Source organism: Mirounga angustirostris, unplaced genomic scaffold, assembly GCF_029215605.1.
Source record: "Mirounga angustirostris isolate CCGP_5_RB_7025 unplaced genomic scaffold, mMirAng1.0.hap1 SCAF_7, whole genome shotgun sequence".
NCBI lineage: Eukaryota > Metazoa > Chordata > Mammalia > Carnivora > Phocidae > Mirounga > Mirounga angustirostris.
The window spans coordinates 123474502-123487895 of NW_026991715.1; the positions used below are offsets into that span (position 1 = coordinate 123474502).

Sequence of the window (13394 nt, forward strand, 5' to 3'; positions counted from 1 at the left end):
CCCAGTAGTGCAATTGCTGGGTTGTAGGCTAGCTCTATTTTCAACTCTTTGAGGAACCTCCATACTGTTTTCCAGAGTGGCTGCACCAGCTTGCATTCCCACTAACAGTGTAGGAGGGTTCCCCTTTCTCCGCATCCCTGCCAACATCTGTCATTTTCTGACTTGTTAATTTTAGCCATTCTGACTGGTGTGAGGTGGTATCTCATTGAGGTTTTGATTTGGATTTCCCTGATGCCGAGCGATGTTGAGCACTTTTTCATGTGTCTGTTGGCCATTTGGATGTCTTCTTTGGAAAAACATCTGTTCGTGTCTTCTGCCCATTTCTTGATTGGATCATTTGTTCTTTGGGTGTTGAGTTTGATAAGTTCTTTATAAATTTTGGATACTAGCCCTTTATCTGATATGTCATTTGCAAATATCTTCTCCCATTCTGTTGGTTGTCTTTTGGTTTTGTGGTTAAGAATTCTTTAATTGAAAGTTTAGTATTTTTAATTTTTAACTAGGTTGTTTAGTTCAGGGTTTTTTTTTCCCCCATGCAAATATGAAAGTGGTAAAAAAAAAAAAAACAGTCAAAAAGTCTGAACATCGCAGAAGATTATTCAAGGAAATATAAGCCAGCTCCCACTCCAGATTTCCATTTCACAGTTCCCCTTCTCAAGGGCAAACACTTTGCTTTGTCGATTTTTCTGGTAATTTTCTGTGCACATAAAAACCTTTCTTCGCTTGCTTGCTTTCCTAGTCTTTTTTTTTAGTTTTTTATTATTTATGTATGTATGTATGTATGTATTAACGGGCAGGAGAGTGTAAAGGTTCAGAGTGCAGACCTTGTCTTAACCTTTCTGCTTAAATTAATTAACATGCGTAAAATATTCAAAGCAGTGCTGGCCCAGAAGCCTTCAGTCAGTGTTGGCTTTATCATTTCTTTCTTCCTTTCTTTTTTTACACAAATGGAAGTATATTGTGCATCTGTTATGCAAATAGCTCTTTAATTATTAACATATTAACACTTGAAAGTTTGCTATGTTCTAAGCCCTTCATATGCATTATCTCATTGCATTATCTCTTAACAGCCTTTGGGCTATGTATGGTGAGCATCTCTTTTTCATAGACTAGGAATCAGACACAGAGAGAGATTACTGTGTCCTGTCCTCAGAGTCATGGAGTCTGTATCAGAGCCCAGCGATGTCACTTCAGTGTTTCACTCTTAACTCCTTCGCTCAAATACCTTTCAAATAAATTGCTTGATTTTTCTTTCATCTGTGTTTATTTGGGGTGGGTTTTTTGCATGTTGTTTTTCATAGTGTTTCATCGTTCTCTTTTAGACAAAAGCCGATAAAAATTTCAGAACTGAACATTATGAAGAACAGATGGAGGCATTCAAAAGAATTGTCCAAGAGAAGACATCAAATTTTAATGCAGATATAACTTTAAAATTCACACCTACTGAAGCAATTGAAAAGTCTAAAAGCACACTTAAAGAAACTCCTGGCAAAAAAAACTTCAGTCTTACAAATGCTGAGGGTAAATTTCGATTTACATATTCCAAAAATGAAACTTACCAACTGTTCTTGTCACATTCTTCTAAAAAGGTAAGACCAAACACTTAATATAGAAGATATAATGGGATATTTTTCAAACTAACCAAACACTTAAACTTAAAAGAGTTTAAAACTCTTTTAAGTTTAAGTGTTTGGAGCAGATAGAGTTCACTGGAGAGAGAGAGAAAAAATAATTCTCAACAAATCCCAAATATGTAGCTAGGAGGTGAGGAAGAAGAATGCTAACTGAAGAAGGGGCCATGGGATCTGCAGTAAATGAGGGGGCGAGATATTTGGTGGTGATAAACAGAGAACAAGCATATTAAGAATTCGGAACATACTTTTAGACTGAGATTGTGGTAATAGACTGTTGAATTTATACCACCTTCAGAATGACAATGAAGCATCAGACTGAGGAATTTGGTAATTCATTGCAATGTCTTACACTGATGACTATTTACTTACTGGAAAGCGTCTCTAAATAGGTGCCATGAAATTGTACACATTGCATATGACATTGGTCTGCTTACTTTGTAATCACACCTTTAATTTAAGGCTTTGAAAATGTGTTTGTTTTTTAATATTTAATCCACATTTAGAATTTTGTTTCATCACCTTTGAAATATAGGAAACACTTTCTGTAATCAGTATGATGCTGGTAAAATGTTCATTCTTCCTTTTCTGATAACACAGTCACCTGTTTAGATACCCTCTCCTCCTTTAAAAATAATAATAATTCACACTTAATACTTATGTTATGCCTAATCATACAATTGTTTTGTATGGCTCTGTACCTTGTCTCTATATTAATATGCATACCCATCCATACGATGCAGTTGGAAAATCCTTTAAATCATACAACAAATATTTAATGTGGATTTCTTATGTGGCCAGGCACTGTTCCAGGGGCTTAGAATACATTTGTGAACCAAACTAAAAAAGATTGCTGCCTCATGGAGCTGAAAGTTCAGCAGGGAGAGATAGAAAAAATAAACGTAATAGCAAAAGAGTGAGATATATAGTATTTAGAAAGTGATAAGTGCATGGAATAAAGCAAAAAGTAGAATAACACAAGAGAAATCAGGAGTGCTGGGCAAGTGGCAATATTAAAAAGAAAGTCCAGGGTAGACTTCATAAAGGAAATGAAATCTGAATGAAGATTTGAAGGAGAAGAAACAGCCAAATAGTCATGGGATGATGTACCTGGCAGAAGGAACTGTTAGAGACAAGTCTCTAAGGTGGGAACATATCTGCCCATTGGGCCAAGTGAACCAGGAGAACGGGTTAGAAAGTTTATCCTGAACCAGATCATGAAGGGCCTCACAGCCTGTCCTGAGTTTAGCTTTTTCTCTGAGTGACATGAGAAGTCAGTAGAACTTTTTGAATAGAAGATTGGCATATGCTAGTATATTTTAAATGAGAAGAAATTATGAGAGTGAAGAGCAAAAGTAAAAAGGTTTGTTGAAAACTATTGCAGGAATCCAGGTGTGTGCAGATGGATGGAGCAGGTATAGAGTCAAGCATGAGTCTAAGGTCTAAACAACTGGAAGGATGGAGTTGCTACTAACTGAGATAGAGAAAACTTTCGGTAGAGCAGGTTGAGAGAATAAAAACAATAGTTCAATTTTAGTCAGATTAAGTTTGAGATGTCTGTTAGACATTCATTTGGAGATGTTAAGTAGGAAGTTGGTGTTATAAGTCTGGAGTTTGACAAAAAGATCTGGGATTGAGCTATAAGTTTGGGAGTTGTTTGTATATAGAACGGTGCTTACAGTCATAGGGTTTCGTGTGACCACCAAGAGTTGATGTAAATAGAAAAGAGAAGATCCAGGACTAAACTCAAGGAACTTCAATAGAAAGAGGTCTGGCAAAAGAGGAAGAACCAGCAGAGGACAGCAAGACGTGGCAAATCTAATGCCCTAGAACCTCACTACTCAAAGTGTGGTCCATGGATCAGCATCATTAGCATCACCGGGAAGCTAACACCTCAGCCTCTAACCCAGACCTATTGAATTAGAATTACATTTTAACAAGACTCTATGGGTGATTTGTCCACACTTTACAGTTTGAGAACTGCCCTAGAAGAAAAGAACCCGTATCAAGGAGAAAGGAGTAATGAACTGTGTCACATGTGCGAATATTTCAAAGAAGGACTAAGAAGTAACAGCTGCTGGCTTTAGCATTGTGAAGGTCATTGGTGACCTTGACAAGAGAAGTTTTGCTGAAGTAGTGAGGAGAGCTGCATGACTGAATTAGATTTAAGAGAAAATAGAAAGACAGGAATTGAAAACAGCCAGTATAGAAATTTTTTTAAAGGAATTTTGCTTCTAATGAAGGCAAAGAAATTGGCAGCAAATGATTAGACAAGTGAGGCCGAGAGATTTTGTTTTTATTATCTAAGATGGAAGGAACAACTTTGTATCTGGATGGAAATGATCTAAGATCTACCTCTGAAATAAGTTGAGCCAAAGAATGTTAACGTCTCTCTGACAAGTTATACCTCTTAATTTTAGCAACAATGAGGAGTCCAAATAAGTTTTGTGCATCCTTGAGACTCCACTGAGAATTATTATGCAAGTCATCAGAAGGCGAATTCATTGTTGAAGACTGAATCACTGACCATCACCTGAAGCCATACAATGTGAACAGTTGTGCTTCTGAAACACAGAAAGTTTGGTGTGATGTTCATATACACCAACATATACTTTTAAAAAATAATAAAATGTTTTCAACTTCTATGCAATCAACGTGTGTTAACCACTACTATAGCAAGAGAAACTTAAACGAACCGTCTACAAATCATAGGTGTCCATTGTAGTTTAGTTTTGACTGGGATAGTCTGTGGCATTGAAACACATAGTTCTTTGTCACTGCCTCAGTTTTCTCCTGGAAATTTGAGACATCATCCCTAGGAATGCTTAACTATTCACTCATTTAGCTTGCATTTCTTAAAATGTTGTTTATCCTATCTTTGTTATAAAAAATTGAAAGGACATAGAGGAAGGAGCAGGGAGACTTGAGACCTAGGATTGTAGTTCCAATCACTGCCAAAGACTATTTTTGTGATTTGGAGCAAATAACTTGATACCTTTGGATCAGAGTGTCCTCGTCTGCAAAATGAGAAGATTGGGCTGCATATGGAATGTCTACATTTCCTTCCATTGTCAACATTTTACAATCAATTTGGTGGAGAATAACTTACAAGTGATAATGCAAATAGCAAATATTTTAAGCCTGTAGTTCCATGAGTTTTGACTTTTGTATCCACCTGTGTGACCACCTTGTCAAACAAGACATAGAACATTTCCATCACCTCAAGAAAATTCCCTCATGCCCTTTTCAGTCAATCCCCTACTGCCTGAGAGGCAACCACTTTTCAGATTTCTCTGACCATAGCTTAATTTCACCTGGTCTAGAACTTCATGTAAATGAAATCATACAGTACATACTCTTTTGTGTCTGACTCTTTTCACTCAGCATAATATTTTTGAGATGTATTTATGTTGTTGCGTGTATTGGTAGTTTATTCCTTTTTATTGCTAACTAGTAGTACTTTTTGTGAACATACCACAATTTGTTGATCAGTTCTTCTATTTCTGGACATTTGAATGGTTTCTAGTTTTAAGCTCTTCTGACTAACGTTGCTCTAAAAGTCTCATATGGATCTTTTTGTGGACTATTTTGTCACTGATCGTAGGTAACTATGTAGAGGTGGAATTGTTGACCACAGGGTAGATGTGGGTTTACTTTTACAAGAAATTGTCAAGCAGTTCTCCACAGTGATTAGGCCATTGTACATTCCCACCAACAGTGCTGAGAGTTCCGATTGCTGCCCATCTTCATCAACAGTTGGGACTAACCACATTTTGAGTTTGCCATCCTACTGGGTTAAAGTGGTCATCTAGGGTCACTGCTAAAACATTTGTTGCCTGGGGAAGTTCTAAATTTTGTGATTTTTTTGTAATTTTTAAATTTTGTGATTTTTAAATTTAAAATAGTGGTTATGAAACTCATATTTTTTTTCTTCTATTCTACAATCAAGGAAAAAGTGTTTCTGCATGTGAAAGGAATAATTCATCTGGGGAGATTTGTGATGAGAAGTCGGGATGTCATGCTGACAACAACTTTCTTGGATGATATAAAAGCTCTGCCGACTACCTATGCAAAGGGGGAATATTTTGCATTTTTGGAAACCTATGGAACCCACTACAGTAGCTCTGGGTCTCTAGGAGGATTCTATGAACTAATATATGTTTTGGATAAAGCATCCATGAAAGAGAAAGGTATACCTGGAAATAGAGTTCTAACTTCTGATGTTGTTTTAGCCGATCATTATTCCTATTGCTGATCTCTTTCAATGGTTAAAGGTTTTAAAATAAAGTCCTGCTTCTTTGAGAGAACTCTCTCCCTGCCCTTTGGCATCTAAAACCCTATCAGACAGCAAATTGACTTCTACCTCAAACAAGATGACTTGGTCATGCATTATTGAGAAATGCACAAAATTGTACTGTAATTTAATATCAATTGGTGATGCTGCTTCTAGTGACATACTATTTAAAAGGTGAAAAAAGTACAAGAGACATAATTTACATAATCTATTTCTTAATCAATAAGTGGTCCAATTATATGTATGACAATTATCTTCCAAAGGATTCTTCAGTATTGGAAGGAAAATATTGTTCTCTATTTTCTTTTAGGGAGGAGGAAGAAAGTAATGTTAAGATTGTATAAGTCTGGTGTCTTAAAGCAAGGGTAGAAAAATCAGTTTTACCTCATCTTATGACAAGTCTAATCATAGGGTGGTAGTTGAATTGGGTCCATGTTGAGTAGATTTCTGACCACACTTGGAACGTGGAAAGAAGGTCATGGTGGATCATCAATGTCTGCCACACGTACAGGAAAAGCCTATGTACTACATGGTTACCATACTGGCCTAACAGCTTTATCTAAGCCTTTTAAGAATCAAGTAGATGCAAAGTGACTGTGTTAATCAGTTTTAATTATTTACTTTGTGAGTCATTATTTCTAGTTATAATATTCCTTAAAGAGGAGATAGGCACCAACATATCTCCTTTCTCTGCCCTCAGCGTTCTTCAGTGTGTCTCTTAGGGAGGGAAGTGTTGGCAAAAACCTTTTCTATGGCTCCTTCCCTGTAGCTTCTATCTGTGTCAAGTGAAGAATGGGATATGGCTATGAACTTGAAGTCTGACATTGCCCCCATAGTTGGTAAGCACTATATAGACAAAACAAATATGACCTGGCCAGAACAAATTGCTCTTGATGCCTCAGTCTTGAGCAGGGAGAAACACTGCCAGGGGAAGAGGAATATGAGGTTATTTGGCTTATACTGCCCTACAGGGCTATGTATAGAATGATGAAGTCTCATGAGTCCTGCCTGGTAGGCTATTTTGATAGATATCATATGGGCGAGGGGCACACGAGGACTATGTCTTGAGTAACCTGAAAATCAGGAGAGAAAGGCTCAACAAGGATGATCAAAACACAAGGAACACTTCAGGCTAAGAGTTGCTTTGGTGAAAAAGCTCCATGGGCTAAAATTTTTAATCTTGGATAACTCAGACCTACCCACTTAAATTTACTTAGCATCTGGCCTTAGTAGACAAGGATCATTAGGTCAGTTCTGGTATCTTTGAGAGGGAAGTCATCTTTCTCACTTCTTCATTGGCAATACCTGAAGACCAAGCCATGTCCTCCTCCTAGATTTGGGATGTCCAGACCCTTTCTGAACATGAAAGGTCCACAGCAGAGGTAGAGAAGCTAAGTTCACTGGGATCACTTAGGTATTTTCATCCCCATCTTCAGAATCAAAGTCTTTATGCTTCTTAGGTTACGGTTGGAAATCTCGTATTCTGGATTTCTAGCATGGTCTTCCATTTTTATCCTCCCTCTCCCTTTCTCATGGGGAAAGCCACCTGATATTTCTCAAGTTCTCACTAGTTGTGGGTACACAAAAAATATTTGTTGAATAAATGAATGCCTGAATACCCCAGATCCCTACTTCTAAATTCCACCATGAAACCCTGGGTTTAACTTAACTTCTCCCTTTCCTTTTTCATAAAGCATTTTGGCATGTGTGTGTGTATGATCTGAAAGAAATAAGAGCAAAAACCGACACAGTCAATGAACTGAGGCAGTTTACCCTTAAAATAAAATTATTATTCTCTCTTCTAAATAGATAATAAATTATATGCTTGAATTAAATATTAGGATTTTTCTTCCTAGGAACTGTGGCATCCACACACCACAGTGAGTCAGCTTCCGAGACTGCTATCTACTAAGTAGCATTCATAGGACCAAAACAAAATTGTCATCTATATAAGCCATCTGCTCAAAGCAATAACTAGCTACCTTAATAATGAACAGAGTCTTCCAAAGAGGATAAAGAGATGTTGATGCATCCCACGACCAAATTATGAAGTCAATACAGAGAAGTGCTTAACAACCAGACAACTCTGGTTCAAATACTAACTTGGCTAATTGCTGAATTCCACTGGCAGATTACTTATCTGCTCTGCCATTCCATATCCTTATCTGTAAAATGAGGACAATAATAGAACCTACCTCAAAAGACCAATGTGAGGATTAAATTAATTAATGCATACAAAATGCTTAGAACGATGTTGTGTATATGATAAGTATTCAATATATGTTAGATGTCAGTGTCTCCCTGCCATGTTATTAGAGGTAAAGGACTTTACTATAACTGCCCTATTCTGACTTATGTCCCTTTCAAACAAGGAGCAAATTTATATGTCCTTGGGTATTAAGTTGACAGGCAAATTCAAAAGGAGGCCACTAGATTCTAACATAAGGACAAATCAGGGCCGATATGACCGTGCATTTGAGCTCAATAATAATGTCTAGGAATCCCAGTAAGTACAGTTCTTACAAAATAGCAAAAATTGGAATTTATTTGTGATGTTGATAAACGTTATTTAACAATTTTCAACTAAATACATTAAACAGGTGTTGAACTAAGGGATGTACAGAGATGCCTCGGGTTTCATCTGGATGTTTCTCTGAAAGCTGGACTTGAAGTCAAGGGAGAAATTAATAAAAATGATTGCTTAAAGAGGGGTGAAGGTGGAACTGGTAAGTATAACCTACTCACTCCTTAAAAAAAAGGAGGGGCGTTGTCAATGAGCAGTGCTCTGTCACTGTAAACTCTCCTTATTGTCTATCTTCTTTATTTAAAAAAAAGCTTAGAGTGCTTCAAAATTATTTTATCTTTATAGTGGTTTCCAAACCATTATAAACACAAGTAACCCATGGACATGTATTCACTGGAATCACTGTTGTACAGGGCACACGGCATGCAGCTCTGGGAAAGGCTTTTAGGCATGGTCATTGTAGATTTCATATTTATCATGGCAATGGTAGAAGGCCAATGGTAGAGAAATGTCTTCAAGAAAGATCTCCTTTTTTCTCCCCAATTTTAACACAGCTTCTGAATAGGCTAGTGGCAGGACCCTGTGTGACCTTTAAGAAAGGAGAAGACCAAAACCATTCCACTAACTCAGCCTTCCACCTGACTCAAAACCCCCAATCCACCTTCATCTAATGAGTCAAAAGGTACAAACTTCCAGTTATGAGATAAATAAATACTGGGGACGTAATATACAACAAGATGACTAGTTAACAGTACCATGTGATATGTTTGAAAGTAATTAAGAGAGTAGATACTAAAATTTTTCATCCCAGGAAAAAATAAAGTTTTTGTAAACTCTATGAGGTGATGCGTGTTTACTAAACTTATTGTGGTAATCATTTTGCAATATATGTGTATGTCAAGTCATTAAGCTGTACACCTTAAACTTTTACAGTGTGTCAATATATCTCAATAAAACTGAGGGGAAAAGAAATCCCAATTTATCCTTAACATTCAATCAGTGCATAACCTTTTTAAGAACATAAATATCTTTGGTAAAAATGTTGCTTGTGTTGGTAATATTTAGCAGATTTACAAGCATGAGGTAGTTCTGGAGTTCTCAATTTTTACTCTAATCTAATCTGAGAGTATTTTCAGACATACAAATGGTTGAGGCTCACCTCTAAAGAATCAAATGATAGTGGGGAGGCAGACAGAAGAAAGCCTGATATTTTTAAAAGCATACCAACCGCTAACGTGTGGCCATGATTGGAAACCATTGATGAAGTGCAAAGAAAACTGAACTTGCCATAAAATGTCCTAATTTCAATATTTACCCCTTAAGCTAGTCTTGGGCTAGTCACTCCACCTGTCTGAGTCTCAGTTTTCTCATTTATAAAAATGAAAAATGATAAACAAAAACTCCTTAAAATTCCTTTCCAGTTTGAAAAATTTACAACTCTGTAAGATTCACAAATTTTGTTAAAGGTGGTTTAGTCTGGAGAGATTGAAGGAGAGAGATAAGTAGGAATGTGGGATGGAAAGAATTTTGCTTTTCACCTGATTCTTTTTTATATGCTTTGATTTTTCATAATATTAAAATAGTTTAAAACAAACCTATATAAAATGTAATTATGAAGGTAAGTCTGAAACAAAAAATGTATAGTGTAGCCCAAAGTCATGTGTGCATGTGCATAAGTGATGAACTTGGAATCATCAATGTATCTCAATTGTCATATTGCTTTTATTTTTTTAAGACAATTAAAGTCTTCCATTGGCTACCCATAAAAATTGGTCTTGGAGATTTGGGGTAAAAAAAATTACATAAATAAAATTCAATAAATATACTAGATGATACTTTATGAAAGGGTTCAATAAATATTAATCAAATGTCACAGAACTATAAATGCTTCACTTATATCCTCTTTCTCTTCTCAGTAAACATCAGTCGTGATGGCATCATAGATGACGTTATTTCACTCGTAAGAGGAGGGACCCAAAAATATACATATGAACTGAAAGAGAAGCTTCTCAAAGGAGCCAAGACGGTTGATACGACTGACTTTGTAAATTGGGCCACTTCCTTAAATGATGCTCCAGTGCTCATAAACCAAAAAGTAAGGAATGTTTATTTTCAAATAGGAGATTTTTACATTTTCTTATTCAATGTAACTGTGGGTTCAGATGAAGTTAACTTCATCTGAAAGAGATGTGAGCATTCCAACGCACCGCTATCTCATCCCCGGAAAGAAGCAGGACAGAGAGGAGAGGCATGACCTGTGGCCTCACACCAACCCAGGCTGAGTGCTGATCTCTGTCCTCTGAACGTGTAAAGTTCTCTGACCTCTGCAACCCTACACTTTCCAGGGCTTCATGTTTATTTTGAGGATTCGGTAGCATTGTTTGCATAGAGCCTCTCGCACAGACTGGCACAAAATTGGTGCCCAAGAATTGTCAGTTTTCTTCCATCTGCCCCTGGTTGTCCCTTGCTTTCAGGGGGCATCATAGCACCACTTCCAACACAGGAGAATCAGAAGGGCCTTCATGAAAGGGAAGTTCATAAGGTCTCAGAAAATAAGACCAAGGGTGAGCAGTTCTTAGGGTCCAGAAATTCTTTCTTTTTTGTATCTTGATTATAGTCTTCAGTTTATAAACCCATTAGTCCTTATTTCCAGGAGAAACAAACTGCATTGTAATTGTAAAGATATAAATGCTAGTCTCATTTAGCCCCATCACTCTCTCCCCAAACTTACTGGAAAGGGTATGTGTTTTCCTTTATTCCTTATTTGTTTTCCTACTTCCTTTTATAGGTTTCAATTTTCCCTGTAGGTTTCACAATTCTCCCTTGGGTCAGATTTATCTTTGATGACCCTCAACTTCAGTTTGATTAACTTGAGTTACAGTCATTTGGGATTTTGATAGGACTATTCTAGTTTGAATAGTCCTATCAAAAGTCCTATCATAGTTTGATAGGACTATCCAATAAAGACTATTGGAAATTTTTATTCCTTCACCCCCTTTTGTTGTCTTTAAAGAGTGAGTGAAGCTACCAAAACCATCACATTTATATGAGGGCAGAACTAAGAAACTGGAAAATTGTAATCTACTTTCCCTTTAAGTCATAGAAACCTAGCCATTTATAGATATGCTAACATATCTATGAAACTTCAAATATTTTGTCCCAAAAGTAGGACAAACAGGGAAAAAAAGTTGGCCAAATTAACGTGTCTATATACGAAATTCAAGTCTTTTTTTTTTTTTAAGATTTTATTTATTTATTTGAGAGAGAGAGAGAGAAAGCATGAGGAGGGGGAGTGGCAGAAGGAGAAGTAGGCTCCACTGAGCAGGGAGTCTGATGTGGGGCTCCATCCCAGGACTCTGGGGTCATGACCTGAGCCAAAGGCAGATGCTTAACCGACTGAGCCACCCAGGTACCCACCCCAAAAAAAGGTACCCTTTTATTTTATTATGTTTAAATCACATTTAAATTCATTATTTTGAACTCAGTAAAAATAAATCTATGTCAGAAAATCTTAAATAAAAAAGAATTCATTTAGAAAGATGTTTATATCCACATGGATACTTAAACTGGCTTGTCTTCTCATCCCGACAAAGGAAGTTCAGCTGTCCTTGTAGAGATCCAAGATTGTTCTCTGAGAAGGTCTTAATCATCATCTACCATAATCTAGAGCCAATTTAAAAAATCTCAAGTAAATAAAACATCTGCCTAAGATTTACTACTAGATTTGCCAGAACTATTCAAAGACTTTAATCAACTCTGTTTGGACAGTCCCACTGGCTGGATGCAAAATATAGTTTATCTTATCTTCAAGGGCAACTATTGATCTCCAGATTTTTAGATTAGTAGGCAGTCCATCTAAACTACCTGTATAAGTTTCTTTCTTTACATATTGGAAGCCTGGGCTTTTCATATGAATGTTCTACCTAAGAAAATGACAACTACAGTAAGTCACCCAGGGACCACTTTTAAAAATGTATCTTCTTATAGAAGTGCAGAAAATAGTAGAATACTATGTGTTTTATTGACTTTGTGTGACTTTTAAATCCCTAAAGAATATGATATATAGTCTGGTTTGACCTCAAAATAGATTGCAACTTATTTTGATTTTATAAATCCAGTAGAAGTGTTTTTCTGGTTTAGAAGCTATTCCATGAGGTAATTAAACAATCTATAATCACCAATTAATTCTTTGGTAAGTTGAAGCATTCTCTTATCTATGGATGACATGTTCAAACACCAGGGATGGTCTTAATATTAAAATAGTTGACGCTTCTATTTAATTATTTAAAGAATTGGTGAAATCTCTCCCCACCTACATGAAACTATTAACTGGTTTATGTTTAATCCTCTGAGCAAATTAAATCCATTATCTAGGTATTTACGTTACAAATAGCTTATCTTGGAGAAAACACTAGGAAGTTATATCACTCTAAAGAATTTTACAGAGATTTTCTAAGTAAGACAGTTATTATATACAACATAACATAGCATAACATATTTTTCCATGCTAAAGTAACTAAGAAAAAATAAAATAAAATAAAAACTATGAAAAATAAAAATAAAAATAACCTTGTGGCTCTGATTCTTGCTTTGCCTGCATGCTTTAGCAGACCCCAAACCTCTTCTTGAGGAATGTGTTAACCCAGCCCAAGAATTTTTCCTCCACCCTTCATGCAGAGATAGGGCCTCTCCTTCAGTATTAACTTTTGTCAGAGCTTCAGTTTTCATGAAAGTATATTAATTCTATTTCCAGCTTGCCTGAATGTTAACACAACATTTCTACATTTCAGCTCAACAGATAGCTGAACTTGGTTTCTTCTTAAGCTTATTGCTACAAACTAGTTATAAAAACGTCAGCTGAGGAAATTACATTTATTAATGATGGCCTGAGATATCTAAAGTGTATTATTTCCTCTAGAGCAAAGCAGCAGAGATCAGTATAGCT

At 36.3% G+C, this 13394-nt stretch overlaps 1 protein-coding gene and 1 long non-coding RNA gene across 2 annotated transcripts in view; one reads left to right on the forward strand and one right to left on the reverse strand.

Moving 5' to 3' along the window:
• C9 (complement C9) overlaps positions 1-13394 on the forward strand; it is a 53105-nt gene that overhangs the window by 28916 nt on the left and 10795 nt on the right. Inside the window, exons 6-9 of the mRNA XM_045887970.1 lie at positions 1323-1589; positions 5581-5821; positions 8526-8651; positions 10366-10544. Coding sequence (XP_045743926.1) covers positions 1323-1589; positions 5581-5821; positions 8526-8651; positions 10366-10544 — 813 coding nt within the window. The remainder of the gene's footprint in view (positions 1-1322; positions 1590-5580; positions 5822-8525; positions 8652-10365; positions 10545-13394) is intronic.
• Positions 1-13394, reverse strand: part of LOC135365443 (uncharacterized) — a 66927-nt gene that overhangs the window by 17204 nt on the left and 36329 nt on the right. The gene's annotated exons all lie outside the window — the stretch shown is intronic.